Raw genomic sequence first — 18,751 nt, 5'->3', positions numbered from 1 at the left:
ATGATTTTATATTCTGAGGTTGAAAAAGTATCTCAAAAGTAGAGCCAGCTGATCTAAACTTTTCTTAAAAAAAGAAAGAAAGAAAGAAAGAAAGAAAGAAAGAAACTTATATCTTTTGGTTTTATATTTTATTTCCTACTGTTTTCCCTCTAAGCCCCTGAGGAAAATCAGGGATGTGTTTGGTGGGGAGGATGAGGGAGGGGTGCTGGAAGAGGTGGGCAGTTTTGCTGAAGTCACCAAATAATACGAAAACTGTTTGGGATTTTTACGTGCAATCTGATCTTGAGTCTGTAGCTTAGACGTTTTTTTTCTTGAATGCAATCATTGAAGAATTTAGGGCCAAGAGTAAACGTTAAAAGTAAGTTCTTCCAACTCAAAACCATGAAAGTGATGGTTCTAAAACCAGGAGAGAGCCGGGGGCCAATCATTTCTACCCAAAATTTCTGCTTCTCCTTTAACAGCGGGGCCCCTTGAAAGCAGCAGGGCCCGCTTGGTCATAAAACAAAATATCATGTATAGGCTTGTCATCCTATTTGAAGGTCCTCTAAAATTATTTCATTGCACTTTATAAATATTAGAAAACAAAGGTTTTGAATATTGCATATACATTCCTCATGCCTCTTTCCACCACCTGACAGGTCATCTCTTCCAAATGTTAGAGGCCAGGAATCTGAATGGCATGAATGTATAATCTATGAGACAAATGCACAGTATATGAATTTAAGTAAATGGATCAAGAAACCTAGCCTCGTGAGAAGTATCTGGTCCCCTCGCGCTCCCTTTCACAGGCTGCTGATTTGCTTGGTCTCTGTGTTCCGCCAGTGTCTTCTCTCCAGCTTTATCATCTGAAACACGAATAGCAAGTTTTAAATTCTGTGTGACTGTAGAGGATCTGAAATCTGGGGGCTGAGAATTATGTACCCAACCGGTAAGGGGAAGACGAGACATAATACCGTTTCCCCATCCTCTATCACCTTCTGTAAAAGCTCTCTTCGCTGATAAAATAGGACAGCAGGGCAAGCATCGGGAAATCATTTTTATCAAAATGAACCCCCAACACACACACCTCTTTATTTTAAACAATCGGCTTTATTTTAAGCAAGGCTACTGTATTTCATCATCCCCCTTCTGATTGAACAACTGAAATGTCTTTAAAGGATTGTGTAGTTAGATTGTCTTTGCTACAACAGACTAAAAACAAAGTAGTATGTTTAGCTGTACCGTATAGGGTGTGAATTCAGGGTGTTAATGCTCAGTAAACAAAAGAACTGAAAATATTTGAACACAGTTCATAATACCATTTCTGCTTCAGTATCCAGTATCTCTGGGATACCCACTGAACTCTCAGGACCGTGGAGAGATACCAAAGACGAGTAGTATGTCTTGCTCTTACAAACGTAACTGGGCAGATGAGAATAAGTGTAAACAGATTATACAGCTCGAAAGACAGTACAGGTTCTAACTTGAAGGAGGGAAATGCACTGCAGGATGAAAATATCGTCACATCCTTGGCTTGTCTTAACTTTTGGTTACTTCTAGGGAGCTTCAAGGGTTCCTCCCTCCTGTTTCTGTCCCTTCGATAATCATTGGCTCCCATTCTTTTGTAGTTTCCTGACCAATGCGAGGCTTCCTTGTTCGGGACAAAGGCAGTGTGGGCATTTATTCTGTCCTCCCTTCATGGTGTCTGATACTGTGGTGCCCTCAGTGTCTGGGCAGGAATTGCACATGACCTTCTTTTCAACCCTAAAAGAATTCCGATTTCTTTATCCAGCCCCTGCAATGCTGTTTCTGTTCATTGCCTTTCTGCTGCTCATCTGTAACAATCCAAGCAAACCATCCACCTTAACCTCCCATACCTTTGTTTCTGTCCTCCCCTGGGAGCTCTTTATTCCTCTCCTTCACAGCCTCGCCAACACCCAATAGCCTGACTCTCACCCTGGCCCCCTCCGCCCCATCCGTGCCCCACGGATGCCACTGCTGCCTCTGCTCTAATGGTGTCCCCCCCTTCATGTTTTTGTCAGCTCTCTAATGTTTCTGAGGTCACAGCAATGTTTTCAGGGTCACAAGTCTTGGGAAGCCAAAAGAGGGCAAGCTCATTTTTTTTCCCATCCTTTGCTTTTCTATCATGTTATTTCATAACACTAAATGGACTGTGAAAGAAAACAGAGAAATCATGTCAGGGAAGCAGAGCTCTACCCTGAAGATTAAGGAAACCAAACAAACCCAGCCCTACTTTCTCAGGTCTCTGGATAGCTGATCAGTTCGTTCTGCTTGTGGACTTGCACGTGTCTAGAAAATAACAAAGCAGCCCTTTGCCCTCTCTGCGTTCACTCTTTCCAATTATTAAAAAGTTTCATTCCTTCCCTTACATGTTTGGAATGCCAGAAAATTTTTTTAATGAGTTGGGGGAAAGCTCAGTGTATTTCCCATCGTCTTCTAATAGGTTTTTATTTTTTATGATCGTGAAATATGTGCATCCGTACAAAGGAACCATATTCAGAATTTTGATGTGAACCATGCCTTATTCCTTTGAATCTCATGTATAACACTTAGGTTTCACTTTGTTTGTCCTTATGTCCCTGAAAACTTTTTCCTGGGAGAAAACCCAATGGGGGACCAGGGAAAGTGTGGAAGGGAATCCCAAGCAGAGCTTGTCTAAACCAAGGTCTCTGACATTTTCCCTGGCCTATGGCAATTTCATGGTATCTTCCCTTACAACCAGGTCTAAAACCAAAAAGACATTTTGCGTTCACATTTGAAACTGGGTTGCAGTAACCAAAACAGAAAGGCTGTACCTCCACCCACAAACGTCTGCTGTACAGAGCTACAGAATGTTCGCTATACCACGACCGTCAAGAAGTACTTGGATTCAAGTCACCAGTCCCCTGCAAATGATGGAAATTTATCAAGTGATGTAAATGCTTCTCTGCCTCATTTGGCTCATAATTAGATTATGCTGACACTTTAATGTGCATGCACGGGACATCTTAATAAAGATGTATTCCTGGAAAAAAAAAAAAAGTAGTGATTTTAAACAAACAAAAACAACCGTAGGATGCTAGAGCCACATGAAACAGCACATGATGGGTGTGTGCCTAAGAGAGAAAAACTGGAAATGCCTCCCATCTTCCTGAGATCTCAGGATGAGAGGGAACCGAAGAAAGAGGGAATGAAGATTCCTCCAGCAGGCAGGGTGAGGTTTCCAATGTCAGAGCGGCAGGCGGAGTACCTACAGGTGGCCCCTCCAGGGTCCACATCAATCAACAAGAATGTACAAAACAAGCGACACATGTCTAGGACCGTGCTGGGTGCTCTATGAGGAAAAAAAAAAAATCATGAGAAATCCCACTTGTACAAAACCTCCACCAAAATCAAGGACACAAAAACCGAGGAAGACAATTCCTGAATGAGACTGCATGACATAACCCAGCGGAGCCTCCCTATCAGCATGCCAACCTGCGAAGCTGGGCCATAATTATAGACAACAGTCTCAGTGTAATTGGACAGTTAGACCAATAGTTTCTCATTCCATCGGCAAAACTGGTGTTTAACCAGGAGAATGTGATGTGTTCAATATCTTCTCATTATAAAAAGTCTCATTAGTCCTTACTGGAAAATGCTGTGCAGAAAGAAATTTGGTTTTTATCTTTTTTATTTTTTTATTAGCATATAATATAGTATTTGCCCCAGGGGTACAGGTCTGTGAATCATCAGGCTTACACATTTCATAGCACTCACCACAGCACATTCCCTTCCCAGTGTCCATAATCCAGCCACCCTATCCCTCCCCCACTCCCCTTTTTTTTCTAACTTACTTCCACATGAGCTAAAGCTTATATATATGAAAGAAACATGCCTCCCAAAAATCCCCAAAGAGGTTTTGACCAATAGCCTTTTGGGGGGTTTTCATGTTCGTTACATAAGTGTTGACCTTATGGTATTACCAGCAGTTCCCAGAAAAAGGCAAAAATCTCCCCATCCCCATTTCTGTTTAAGACTGTGATAAAGATCACTTTTCTCCGTGTGTAATAATAGCCTCTGCTGATAATTGACTCTTGCTGTCCGCATTACTTGCATCTTTTTAAAGTTGAAAGCAAGGAAAATACACACCTTTGCACAGATAAGCCATGGAGTTTTTTACTTCTCCCTTCTCTCTCCTTTTCTCAGGACTCCCATAAAAGGAGGACTGATTTTCTTTGCAATCACAAGAGGAAGGGCTTACATTTTCTCATTTTGTATGCTAATCTTGAAAAAGAAACTATTGTTTACCATTTCTCTTTTTTTTTTAAACATTTCATTTATTTATTTGACAGATCACAAGTAGGCAGAGAGGCAGGCAGAGAGAGGGGGGGAAGCAGGCCCTCCACTGAGCAGGGAGCCTGATGCGGGGCTCGATCCCAGGACCCTGAGATCATGACCTGATCCGAAGGCAGAGGCTTAACCCACTGAGCCACGCAGGCGCCCTTGTTTACCATTTCTAACCTTGAAAAAGAAACTACATCTAAAGGCCCTTGCTGCTTCTTCCCCTCCCATCTTCTCCTGCCATTTTTCTGGACACGTGATGGTGTCACATATTTAGGATCTGAGAAGAAACAGTTTCATAACATCCCTATGAGATGACATAGGGGGACTACACATACCACTCTGCCTAGAACAGTCCTTCTCTTTGTCATCCTGGCATTAATTATTAATAGGTTCCCTTTTACTCTCTAGTTCGTCCTCAGTTGAATGATGAATTATATGGTTTACCTTTATTATCTAATCTATTAAAGAAATAACATCATTCCTGTCCCAGAAAAGCATATATCTAAGTGTACAGAACATGAATAAAAATTTTCACACCTACTCTGATCAACAATTTCCTTCAAGCTAATTTATTTGGTTAACTGACTTTTTGCCCATACATGCCTTATTCCTAATTTGAGGTATAGACATATGGGGTGGCTTGTCTCTGTAGCTAGATTCCCAGCAAACTGCCTCCATACTCAGAAAATTGTGTATATGCAGAAATCTAGAGCATGGCAAACTAAGTACCAAAAATAGGCAGCAAGGCTTCACTCATCTAAGGATTATGCCATGAGTTCTCGTTCTTCTCACAGATAGTAAATCCGATTCAACATCGCAATAAGCACAGACCCCAAAGGGAGGTGATTTTGTCAGACTTCCAGACCCTAGTAAGGATTCTACTTACATAACTTCAGAACAATGGCTGTCGTGACTCCTCCTCTGATGCCAAGCAAGGCAATAGAAGTACTTCCCAAAGACAATGGAATCACTTTGGAATCCTCCAAAATAAAGTTCTGATCATGCTAAAGAACTTGGTGATCTAGCAATGAGGGCTTCTGTCCTGTTGTTTCACTTTGCTTTAAACCAGACTTTCCGTAAAGATTTGTCTCCTCACCCTCGGTTCATGGGGCTATTTCTCGAGCATACTCCCCACTGCAGCATCAGAAGCCTGAGCAACAAGCAGATGAAAACAGGAAGAAACAAGAGAAGAAAAATCCGTATTCTCTGAAACCCTTCCCTTGGTGTGAACCCAAGTTGAATTATGAGTGAAGTTGTCCACGCTTTTTTCTCTTCGTGTTGAACCTTGCTGATTATAAATAAATAATTTATGAGGTACAACATGTCTGTGCTCCCTTGCAGTAAGACATCACTCAAATGTAGCATCGTAAAAGTGTCAGGGATCCATATGGTGTAATGTGCCTTGTAGTAGAACCTCTTTAGAACACAGATTCCTCTGGAATTTCTTCAGAAAACTCACAGGATCATTTTTCCTTTCCAGAAATGAGGAAGAGGTAACCCGTATCAAGCACTGAGTATCGCCACAAAGGTAGCAATCAGTGGTAACCTCCGGCCAGCTAGAGCATAATGGAGGAGCAAAGTGGTTTTTAGTACTATACTTGAAAGGAAATTATACCTCATAACCAATCAAAAGCAGACAGCGGTGTTTCTCACACTTAAGGCTTTTATCTGAAGGTTTTGTTGCTCATTGCTCATTGGGAAATTCTTTCATTGTTCAGTATGATAATGCATGTTTAACTGACGGCTAATCACCGATGTGTGGTTGTAGTTGTAAAGTCACGGTTTTTCTGCGGCTTTTTCCATGTCATCGGTGAGCAAGGGCTGTCGTTGGCGTCGTCTCTCCTCCTTACACGAGAGCCACTTAGAAAGATGGGGGTAGTGTAAAAACATGATCCGCCTGGGCGCAGGACTTGAGACTCTAAATGGAAACGGACGGCAGGATCTGCATCACACAGGGTGATACACAACTTCCAGAGCTCGGAAGCCTTTTGCAAGTGTTTCGACTTCAATCTTTCAGGCTCCCGTCTCTCTTGCCAATGTGATCAAACATCTGATACAGTCCAGCTGGAAATGTCAATAGGTTTCAGAAAGGCTCTGAGGCATCACGGGTGCAATAGCCGTAGGCAGCCCGTTAGCGATCGTGAAAGGCCACTTTGCCTTCCCAGAGAACCTCTGCACATCCGAGTGCTGCTCGACCAAGCCCTGGCCTCAGTGGCTTTAATGTTCTTAACAAACGTTCTCTGGTGCACTCTCTTATTTTAGTGAAATATTAAAAGGAGATGATACTTAATGTCAAGACACTTCTGTCAATGACTTTAGCATTAGAATCGCGAAAAATTAGGGAAAACTTTAATAACATTATCATTTAAAATGTCCTCCACGATACTATGAAGGTTAATTTCCCCTGCTTTTTTCCCATGGGAAAATCATTATTGTTGGCCTTCGTGTAATCTATGATATGCTTTAATCTGCGGGGAAATAAATGCCTTTCAGCTGGAGTTCTAGTATAGCACATTATACGTCACTTTGCAGTTAAAATATATTGATCAAGGGGATCAGTCATTTCAGTGAAGCTAAAATATATTGATCAAGGGTATCGGTCATTTCAGTGTTTGCCGTTTTTAATATGTGCGTTTTAAGTGGAAAATCTAATCTCAAAAATAGTACTTTGGGGGAGCTTTGTAAACAATTATGCTAATATTTATATTTCTAAGAAGTCTTTTTTAATAAAGAAAGTTACCACGACATGAACTGTGAAATAAATAGGTTGGGGATACATTTTTCCCATGTATTTTAGAAATGAGATCCAATCTTATGCCTTATACCTTAATTTCATTCAATAGTTTACAACTTCATGCTCCTGGAATCAGACAGAGAATGGTGGCGGGGGAGGGGACTTGGGGGGAACAGGGGAGGATGTGGGAAGTAAACTCTAAAATCAGTCCTTGACTATAAGTTCTTCAGTACGTCAAAGAATTTTGTTGGTAGCACAAGTCAACAATGCAACCCAAAGTACGTTCATGAATAAATATGAGACCATGAGGGCTGCAGTAAACCGAATGTAATTGCTGGATGGCAAGCAGGTCCTAGGGAGATTATGATAATATAAAATGTCAGTTTTTACAGCTAATGGAAGTCGTTAGAAGGTAGGAGCCTTCTATCTAATACATCTCTATCTTTCTGATGAAAGGATATTTCTCCATTTATAATCCTACACAGTCACACCATACATGGGGGATTTTTAAGAAATAACAGTTCTGGAGAACTAATTTCCCTTTACTGCAAAAACACAGATTACCTGCAGGGATGACCATTCTGCCCTCAAGGAGAGAGGGTGCAGGGTGCAGGGTGTGGTCCGAAACACCTGTCAAACCCAGAAGGCTGGAGACACTCTGCCTCATCATCACCCTCAAAAAGCTTTTATTTCATTTTTGTTTTTGAAGAGTGGAGAACTCTTTATATGAAACAAAGTTCAATAAGAAAGCAATCAGAATTTGGTCTTATTTTAATTTTTATTAATGTAATAAAATACACACTTTTATAGTGCCTCATATATCTATCACAGTCTGTACACAGGATTTTATGATCATGTCCACCAATTTTTTTGTTATATGTAGCAGAGATCACATCAAAATCCTCATGAAGGATCTGTATTGCTAACAGTAAACCAGCATAACTCAAATACTTCTAAATCACTTCAACTCTCCAAGTAATTGGAAGTAGCAAAGTATGTGGACTGATGGACACAAGTCAACACACTCATTGATTGAGTTTTCCATTTTTCATCTCAGTACTCGATGACATGATCTCTTAACCTGATTTTAAAGATCCCTATTTATTTTGAGCATAGCTCACCTTCTGGATTGACTTTACTTCTCAATAAGTATTTTTTTTAAGATTTTATTTATTTAAATAAAGAGAGATCACAAGTAGACAGAGAGGCAGGCAGAGAGAGAGGGGGGAAGCAGGCTCCCCGCTGAGCAGAGAGCCTAATGTAGGGCTCGATCCCAGGACCCTGGGATCATGACCTGAGCCGAAAGCAGAGGCCTTAACCCACTGAGCCACCCAGGCACCCCCTCAATAAGCATTTTTATAATGAGAACCAAAGCTTAATTTTTGAAAAGGAGGATCTTTTTTTTTTTTTTCCTCATTCTGATCTAAAAGGATTCGGATCTTTCTATTTTGCGTGCATATAAAAGAAATACATTTACAGACCTGTAAATATACATAAAACAGGGTATTTCCTGTCCACTGACGTCCATGGAATTTTAGACAAACAAAATCATTAAACTGGAGCACCAAAGGTTGGGGGTGAGTTATAAGAGCAACAACAAAAAAAGTTAAAGATGAATTTTAAAATGCTGTAAATGAATTTCAATTTTAATTCCCCATTTTCCCATCCAGAACAAGTGCCACCAAGGACCAGTTTTCGAATGGATTCCTCTGGCAAGTATTCTTCAGAACCCACAGTCCTGTGAATGAAACGTCTTCCATTCTGTGTAACAAATCATTCTTCCAAGTAGTATCAGCTTATTAGCATATAATCACTGTGCTAATTTGATTCACCCACATACGTATTTCAGATAGAAAGCAAGTCTCATCAAGTTGGGTCTACTTGGCTGCCAAGAAAACAACCAAAAGAGAAGGGGGAAAAGTCATTCTCATTAATTACTTCCATAAACTTTCTTTAGTAAAAGACTAGGCTAAAAGACCAGATGCCAGTGAAAGCAACCACACTAACTAGGTCCATGATGCCTGATATAGTAGCTTCTGGCCACATGTAAGCTAGTTGGCAGTAGAAATGATGGCTACTCTGAACTTAGATTGACTTAAGATGTATGTAAAGTCCCTACTGGATTTCCCAGACTTTATACGAAAAAGAAATAGAAACGTATAATAGCTCACTAGCTTTTTTATATTGATGAATCTTAAATAACATTTTGGATATACCAGCTTAAAATCCATTATTCAAGTTAATTGGACTTCTTTCTTTTTGCTTTTTAAAATGGGCTGCTGGAAAATTTTAAATTATTTATGTAGCTTACATTTTATTTATACTGGACCCTGCTGGACTAGATAAATAGAAATAAGCTAGAGTATCTCAAGAGATTTGCAATTTAGATGTTTCCAAAGAACTTACTAGAAATTTTGCTGATGTGGGATGAAATGACTTTTACATTAACTAAATACCTATGTCAGATTAATTGTTTTAAACCACGCCTCTTACAAAATGCAACATTTCAGTGGTATTTTAAGTTAGAATAGAGTATCATAGTTCAAAAGCTTTCAGTAAGAATCAGTTAATTTACTTAAAAGGAAAAACTTTTTTTTTGTTGACCTAACAGTTCTGAAAATACCAATTTTGGTTTAGGCTAAAATATTTAATGTCATTACAAAGATGAAGGAGGAAAAGGAAGATTCAGATTTTTTTTTTACTTTTAGAAAGTGCTTTGAACATCTGCTTAGAACAATGGACTGAAAGCCAGAACACTGAAACAATTGCAGAAAAGCATGTTTCATAATAATAGTACTATTTCAGGTCTGTGGGCTCACAGCACACATCTCTAGAGTGTTTCCATGATGACAGCTCATTATCCATCTCAGCATGTTCTAACACCCCTTGGAGAATATATGTGCTTGAGATCATTTCATTCTGTAAGTTTCCATGTCATTTTTTTTGGATATATAGAAAATACGGAAGATATTGCTTAGCATTTTGTCCTCCAATAACGTATAAAGTATTTGTTTAGCTTGGTCTGAAAATTTTTAAGCTATGACTATTCTTATACATTGAGTGTAAAACCCTTATAATTTTAAAAGAATGTCTTATGCCCAGAAGGAAAATGAGATCTAGTAACTACAGTTGCAAAATGAAAGTAGGATTTAATTTGAGATTCTAAATCTCTATTTATTGGCCACAGCAAGCCCATTTTTTGAAAATTGCAGCTTCTGAATATACTTTATTTAAAAACAAAAGAAGCAAGAGAAAACTCACCTAAGAGCATAGATTACCTTGATATATCTGCACAATCCTTTTGCATTTCAAAAAATATACATTAGTTAAAAGAGAAAAGTTATGATAATGGATTGCATACATTATACCACTATGTAGTCCAGATTTTCAGGAAAAGAACCAGTCCAAATGTTTGATTAAATGTCCACACAGGTATCAGAATATTCTGGAAAATCATCACTACATCCAAAATAAGTAGATCTCACATACTTCTCACATTTATAAAATGTCCTTTATCAAATTATGTGTCATGATTTTTTACTCAGATATATTTGTCATAATTATAAGGTATCTGTTAACTTTGGCTGCCTATGAGGCTTAGGTACAGAGGCAAAATAGTTAGTAGGAAGTCCTAAACCATGTAATTATGAAGAGAAGTGATAAGTCCACCATAGAATAATGCTGTGGTTTATCAGAGCGTTGGGGTTTGGGGAATATCTTAAAGCAATTGAAGTCAAGAAACATTTATTTAGCAACTTCTACAGGCAGTGCATAATGGAATACTGTAGAATAAAGATAATTACGCCATCATCAAGGAAGGAGGCTAGTGAGAAACAATGCATCTGTAGCCAGGACTTTTGAATGGACACCTTCACCCAAAGCCAAAAAAGCCAGGATACAGAGTATCACAGAAACCAAGAGCAGAAATCACTTTGAGGAGAACTTCCCTTGCTTAGAAAAAGAAGATATCAGGGGTCATAAAGGGTGTGTCAACAATGTCAAATGAGGCACAGAAATCAATCAGAATGCGGAAAGGGAAGATGACTATTTGATGTGGTCATTAGGATGTAATCAGTGACCTTAAAGGGGGTCACTTTCAGAAATGCTGACACAGCAAAGCCAGACTGGCAAGAGTTAAGTCACAGATGAGAGACTGAGGATGAGGAAACGAAGGCCCTACTCGTCCAAGACAGAAATGGGGGGGGGGGGGAAGAGGGGATATTCGGTATGGGGAAATCTGAGTTGATTTGAAGACTAAGGGAGAAAACCACAGAGAGTGGGATTTGGCTTCTATATAGCTAAAATGTGTCTGGCCACATTCACATTAACAAAGCTATAAAGGGAAAAAGTAAAGAGAAGGTGTTCTTTTAAAGCAAAAATATATTAGTTACCTGTCTAGTAATACTAGATTCAAGCTATAGAAACCATTTAAGTCCTACTTACCTCATTCTGTATCTGGAGTGCACTGAAAGTTCAGAAACCAGGGGCATATTTAATAACCACCTTTGATTCCTGATTCTTTCTTAAATCTCTTTCCTAGATCTCTTTATGAGGAAAAGCCAAATAACTAATGCTCTTTCCAGCAGGAAAAATTGAATGAATTCATTCTCTGTGCCAAACTGATAATAAGCCCATGGTACTTACATTTTAATTAAAACATGAAAAGGGATTCAAGTACCAAAATTTAATTGACATGTTTGCAGCATCCCTTGTGCCAAATTAATCCATAAATGCTGTTCTTTGCATTTCTGAAGCTTGAATCCATTCATAAAATTAATCAGTTGTGTTCAGTTACTCACCCTTTTCCCTAAAACTGTGCACAAAGTCATGTCTTTCCAAATCTAGACCAAGGATACATACAACATGTGAAGCTTCTGGCATCTTAGTACAAAACAAGAAGCACCTTTTGAAATTCTGCTTTTCTTTCTTGTGTGGGAGGTTGTCCTTATATCTGGATGTGGCCACCATTTGCTCCTTTTAGCACTACTGGTTTTTTCAATATTAGTGGGAGCCCAGCATAAATGAGAACTTACAAATTCCATCCTGGTAATTTGCCACAGTGCTCATGGAAAGTCTCATCTGGGACAGATGTCTTAAGATGATTTAATTCATAATGCCTGAGGATCCTGTGGCCCAACTTCTAAGGCAGAAGCAGCAGTGGTCAGGAATGGCCATTGAAACAAAAATCCAGAGTGTTCTGCCTCTCCTTAGTCCAAGCAATGCCTGAGAATATCCCTGACAGTTCTCTGAAAAACGTTGAGGGAAAAGAAGGTAAACAAAGAGTGTGGAAAGAGAATAAACAAGAATGCAGAAAACGACAACAACAACAAAAAAGGCTGTCGGTGGCGGCCCCGTTGAGTGATGTCCAAAGTGATTCAGGTTCCACTCGTGTTCACCAGACTCCTTCATCAAACAACCTTCCAGGTGCATGGTTAGCGAGTCAACAGGAGAGAGAGGTGGTGATTGTTAAATTCTGTCACAGTGCGGTGAAGAGCTGGCCCTTAGATTTCTTTGCTCTGTGTTTGTGCATTAATGGAGGAAGAGACAAAGTATGATCTGGGAATTTTCCATGTATCATCAGTCAGGGCTTCTGGGTGGCTCGGGGGCTTAAGTGTCTGACTTCAGTTTGGGTCATGATCTCAGGGTCTTGGGATTGAGCCTCACAGGTCAGACTCCCTGCTCAGTGGGGAATCTGCCCCTCCCCCGACCCCCAGCTTGTGCTCGCTCTCTCTCGCTCTTCCTCTCAAATAAATAAAATCTTTAAGAAAAATAAAAAGAAAAACAAATGTGTCATGAAGCCAGAAGAGCAGCTAAAGGAAAGTTTCAGAAACATCATAATCTTATGAGAGCTAACAAAGCAGGGAGTAATATGTCTCAGCTTTGTTCATATAATTTTGGTCATTTTTTTAAAAGATTTTTATTTATCTGACAGAGAGAGAAAGACAGAGAGAGCACAAGCAGGGGGAGCGGCAGGCAGAGGGAGAAGCACACTCTCCGCTGAGCAGCGAGCCTGATGCAGGACTTGATCCCAGGACCCTGGGATCATGACCTGAACAGAATGCAAATGCTTAACCAACTGAGCCACCCAGGCATCCCAATTTTAGTTATTTTTTAAAACAACTCAAAAGTTTGGGGAAGGTAGGAGAAGAAACCAAAGAAAAATCATTCTTCTGAAAGTTCTTATTTTCCCTAAAAAAAAAAAAAGAAAGAAAGAAAGAAAAGTACTACTGCCTTAAGGCACAATCTATCATTTAAATTTTTTTCCAGTTGACTATGTCTCTAAAGTTTCCATGCCCTAAAGCCTCTGAGTCTCTGTTCAAAATTAACAAGGAAATTTTTAAAAGTCATGTGTGCTGCTAGCATCCTTCTCTAATAGTTCTCTCTTTGCCTCTCTCAACTTGTTCATGTACCACGTAGCTAGCCATCTCTGCCTAGAAGAATGGAGGGTGAATATGGCATGGTTGGCACACATCACCCTACATTTGAAATCAGAGTGGCCAGACCATTGCCAGGAGATCGTAAGGTCACTGAACTGCACAAAATAAACAGGGGGATGAGGACAAATGCCCCACTCACATCTTTTCCTCAAAGTTAAATAAAATTAACCAACCAAGTTCTGTATTCTTTCTATTAAAAATGAGAGCACTGAGTCATTCGCTAAGGAAATGCTTTCCAATTTCTCTGGGAATTGCAGTATTCTCTGACACAAGACAAACCCTTTTTCACTTTGGCACATTTCAAAATTCTGTTACTGAGATTCTCATAATTTCAGCATTCTCTTAGGGCGAAGTTTTATTTAGCAAATAAAATGGATTGCAAAGTAAACTTTTAGAGATCCCCCATGTAATAGGGATTGACGCTGAAGCCATTGGAAGAACAGTTTCCCACTTGCTTTACTCACCAGGGATGCAAAAATGAGAATATTTATAGAAGTAGATGGAAAGTTCTGGTTATACATATGCTCGTGCTATCATTTTAAGTGTCAGAAATATATTCTCTCTTTGTATTTTTTATGGTCTCTATGTATTTTATATATGGCCTAGAGTCCTCTAAGCTTCAAGTAACCTTAAGAAGAGATTGCCGTGAACAGTAGAATCATAAACAACTTCTATAGATTTGTAAGTGCTTGGGCATTTTCTGTCATCTTCCTATCTCCCCTTGCCTTTCTGCCTTCCCCAGGAGGAGTACCTGTGATTGCTATGATTTTATAGGGCTGTTGTATCTTCCTGGAGTTCCAGAGCCCCAAAAGAACACACACTCCCACTGTGTGATTTCATACATGATTTTATAGACCCCAGGAAGGAGCGGAGTTCAAAAGCCAATTGTGACTCATAGAGTACAGGGCAAAGTTTTCATCTTCCTTTTACCACCCAACCGAATTCTTCCAAGTTCTCATCTTTCAAATATGAACGGTAATACAATTTATAAAGAATGACTAATGAATGTGGAAATCCAGTTGGTTAGTCTTCTCTGAGTTCTCTACTAGTCATTGAATGGAAAGGTCTTTGGTTATATGTGCATGCGCTCATGAAAGGCATGGATTCTTACACATTATATACATATATGCAAGTGTACTTTTGTGCTTGACTAGTTTTATTTTGTCTTTTGAGAACAGTAACACATCATCAGCTTATGCCTATATTTCAGAAATGAATGCGTTGTCTTCTATATATCACTGGGAATGCACAGCTCATACTGGAGGGCTCCATGGTGAACTCAGTGTCATTGTGCCTTCTTTACTGGATCACTTCAGCAGCCCCACTTACTGTAGAGCCTGGGAAGGATTTGCCTGCCCAGCATTCACTGACTCTCTCCAACTAGGACTACAACTATGTATCCAAATGGCTCAGACACATCTTCCTGTCCCATTGAGGATCATTCTCTGAAATCCCATCTCAATTTCCAAAACCATCCCGTGTTAAGCAATTTAATATTGCTTCTATAAATTCTAATGCCTCCTCTAAACCAGGAATGCTTAGGATCACTAAATACTTCTTAAGCAAAGGATGGCACTCATCAAGATTTCCCAAAGTTGCTAACATTCAGTGGCATCCCAACAATGACCACGAAAGTATGCACAAGTCAGGATGGAGACTTTACCCCTGTGAGAAGGATTCAAAGGTCCAAAGGTAATGGGTAAGCAAAAATCACATTCACCTTCAAAAGTCAAAAGAGGTTTTAGACTTTTCATGTATTTATTCTAGGATTGAAAAAACTGGCATCCGGGAGTCTCCCAGCTTATTTTTTAACTAACTTTCTTTCAGCTAACTGCAATAAAGCATCCTTCTTCCAGTTTATTTTAAATACACTAGTAAGCTCAGTAGTGACTTCCACATTGTAAAAGGTTTAGGGAGGTAAGCATTCACTTATGCCAGGCAAATTTCTACCCCTAAGTTATGAAAGTTAGTCTGAAAACAAAAACTTCACTCAAACTCCCAATATAGAAAAGTTCCAATTCTATATTTTTCTAATTTTTACAATTCTAAAAAAGACAAATTCATTAGACATAAATTTGTATCTCCCTCCTGCCCCCCCCAACATACACGAAATGGGATGCATCAAGACATAAAGAGATATTTATAAATTCCTAGGCAGTTCTCTACCAGGTAGTTCCAGGATGTCATCTTTTCTTTCATACTTCTGCAACAATGGTTCTAGTCAGAGTAAACATCCTCAAAGTGACAGCCAATCTTCTTGAGAGCAATCTGAATGCTTTCAGGAAAATAAGGTATTACAGAGACATTGTGGGGATTTTTTTTTTTTTTAAGTCAGGAAATCTGTATGTTATTTCTGCCTATGGCAATACCCTAGTAATGCCCTTATTTGATCACTGTTAGTCCATAGACTACCTAATTTTGGAACTTTTTTGTTATTATTTTTTTTATCCTCTCTGCTCACCACCAACTCTAACAGCACTCTCATTAATCACATCCACAAAATTAATTTATCATTGGTGTGTTCAGTTTCTCAGGGAGCGGGGAAAAGACAGGATTCATTACTCAATAGGCTCTCCTTTATGCCAGGTCCAGATTATAAGGAGCTGGATGTTCACCTTCGCAGGATGGAGTCTGGATTTGGCTTCAGAATCCTCGGGGGAGATGAGCCTGGGCAGCCTGTAAGTCGAAACCTCTTTATTTCCACATTGTGGGCTATAGACCACTCTCACTATTCATTCTCAACCCAAAAGAAAGTCTCTCAGGGCTCAAAAAAAAAAAAAAACATTTGAGGTTTGTGTTCTTTTCTTGCTGTTTAAGTTCTCAAAACATGTCGGTGTTTCCATGCCAACATATCATCATAAATTAATGTCCATACATTAAGAGCGGACATTACTCTGTCTCAGAATGGATTGAATTCCTCTTGAATAGTTCAACTGCCTAATTGTATTGGACCCCTAGTCACTCTGGACAGTAACTCAAAGTAAAAACATGGTATGACAGAAGATACAAGCCAGGGACGCCTGGGTGGCTCAGTCATTAAGTGTCTGCCTTCAGCTCAGGTCAAGATCCTGGGGTCCTGGGACTGAGCCCCACATCAGGCTCCCTGCTTGGTGAGAAGCCTGATTCTCCCTTTCCCCCGCCCCCACTGGTGTTCCTTCTCTTGCTGTGTCTCTCTCTGAATAAATAAATAAAATCTTAAAAAAAAAAAAAGAAGAAGAAGATATAAGCCAAGGGGTGACTTGGACCAGCAGAATTTATGTACATTTGCAGTGAAAAGTATGAGGGAAAGAGAGCACGGGGATAAACAGAAGTAAAATCAAGCTTAATGCTGCAAAACCTCAGCCAGATCCAAATGAAGGGATTACCATGAGAAGATGTTCACAAAGCGAACTTCAGTTGGCACAATATTGAGACTTTGGGAAGGGCTCTGGAAAAATTAAACCTGTGTGTGCATGCACACACACACCCCTCCTTATACACCAGAGTCAAAGCATAAAATAATATACAGAAAGCTCAGCAAAGTTAGATTTGTGAGCATGTATCAAAATATCAACCATAAAATACTCACTGTAAAAGATGTGTCTTAAATGGTACCCAATGTGACTAAGTCAGGTCCATGGAAAGTTTGAATAAATGACACCCCATTCCAGCTCAGGTGCCTTAACCCCATCCCAGCTCATGCAAGGGATTTAAGCTGTAAAGCTCAGTTTCCTCACCTGTAAGATGAAGAACACAGTGGTTCTCTCTCAGCGAGAGAGCTTGAAGAATTCAAGATAGCATATGCAAACCTCTTGGTATTTTGCCTGGATCCTATCAGGGGTTGAATGCAGGTTTATCCTCATCCTCTCATTTTTTGGTCAGCCGTTCCAGAAAATAAAGCTAGAACCAAAAATGAGCAGAAACCTTTAGGAGAAAAAAAACTTAATCTAGGGACGCCTGGGTGGCTCAGTTGGTTAAGCAGCTGCCTTCGGCTCAGGTCATGATCCCAGCGTCCTGGGATCGAGTCCCACATCGGGCTCCTTGCTCAGCAGGGAGCCTGCTTCTCCCTCTGCCTCTGCCTGCCATTCTGTCTGCCTGTGCTCGCTCTCTCCCCTTCTCTCTCTCTCTGATAAATAAATAAAATCTTTAAAAAAAAAAAAAAAAAAAAAAAACTTAATCTAACAAATGAAAGGAATCTGTAAAAATGAAGACTGAAAAAAGTGAAGTTGATTGCCTTGGTAGACAGTGAACTCCTTCCCGAGAGAAGTATTCAAGCAGAGCTGATGAGAACCTGACAGGAACCCCAGAGAGGATCTTTGGCCCTTCGAGCGGAGCTGGACCAGATGATTGATGAGATCCCTTATTAGGAAAAATGTTGAGAAGCTGAGTTTAGACTCCAAAGATGAGGAAACTCCAGGAAAAAAAGCTTACTTCCTAATTTGGGGGCCTAAAATTCAATATCCATTCAACCACAATATCACTAATTCCCAAGCTACCAGAAGCGTGAAAGTTCATTTACCGTGGAGGGTTGTCTGGATTTCCCAACTAGTGCTTTGGGAGGGAAGAGTGCTAAGGTAAAATATAAGGCACACATAACTTTGGAGACTAAATTAAAGATCTCATGTCATGAGGAGAAGGAACAAATCTCAGTTATATTTTGCTCCCTTTCACAGACTGGCTCCCCTCTATCTGCCACCTGATTCTGAGTTTTGTTTGATCAGAGGGATTTAAAATTCCCCCTAAGCAGGGACTTCATCTTTCCCTTCTTATTCTCCGTCAGTGCCCCATAAATGACTAGTGTGTTATCTGCCAAAGAGGAGGTTAAGGTCATGGTCCTCCAGACTGCCGTGAAGTGAATATCCCTCACTTCAGATACTAGCTGCAAATTTGGGGGTCCCAAGGCCTCCTTCAGATTGGATAATTCACTACGATGACTACTAGAACTCAAGAGAGTGCAGTACTTACTATTATAATTTTAATAATTTTTTAATTTTTTATAATTTATATAATTTTACACTGAAAGCGTACAAATTAGGACCAACCAAAAGAAAAAGAAAAAAAAAAGGCCCATAGGACAAAGTCTGGAAGGCTTCCATCATCCTGAGACAAGTTATCCCTCCCAGCATCAATGCCAACCAGGGATGCTCACCCAAGTATCGGTATCCAGAGTTTTTATTGGGGTCTTACTGTGTGAGATGAGTGACCGAGGCACTGAGGCGGTTGAGCTCAGTCTCCAGCCCCTCTCTTCCCAAAGGGCCAGGGTGATGTCACAAGGTTCAAAGGCCCAACCCTTTAA

General features: G+C 39.9%; 1 protein-coding gene and 1 long non-coding RNA gene across 6 annotated transcripts in view; one reads left to right on the top strand and one right to left on the bottom strand.

Moving 5' to 3' along the window:
- The window catches only part of MAGI2 (membrane associated guanylate kinase, WW and PDZ domain containing 2), a 1,343,119-nt gene that overhangs the window by 1,162,256 nt on the left and 162,112 nt on the right, over positions 1-18,751 (top strand). For 4 of the 5 annotated variants that reach the window (XM_045089715.1, XM_045089714.1, XM_045089717.1 and 1 more), the window contains one exon: positions 16,063-16,154. In XM_045089715.1, the coding sequence (XP_044945650.1) occupies positions 16,063-16,154 (92 nt within the window). Of the gene's footprint in view, positions 1-8,709; positions 8,752-16,062; positions 16,155-18,751 lie in introns of all 5 variants that reach the window. The other variant, XM_045089718.1, reaches the window with a different exon arrangement.
- LOC123394880 lies at positions 120-18,718 on the bottom strand. The gene is made up of 3 exons (XR_006609610.1): positions 18,605-18,718; positions 17,193-17,355; positions 120-845 (listed from the first exon to the last, which is right to left on the bottom strand). It is a non-coding gene; the product is annotated as an uncharacterized LOC123394880 (long non-coding RNA).

This window comes from Mustela putorius, unplaced genomic scaffold (assembly GCF_011764305.1).
Source record: "Mustela putorius furo isolate JIRA1106 unplaced genomic scaffold, ASM1176430v1.1 tig00003845_pilon_pilon_pilon, whole genome shotgun sequence".
Classification (NCBI taxonomy): Eukaryota; Metazoa; Chordata; class Mammalia; order Carnivora; family Mustelidae; genus Mustela; species Mustela putorius.
The sequence above is the reverse complement of the archived record's forward strand: the minus strand, read 5'-3'. Positions and strand labels throughout refer to the sequence as shown.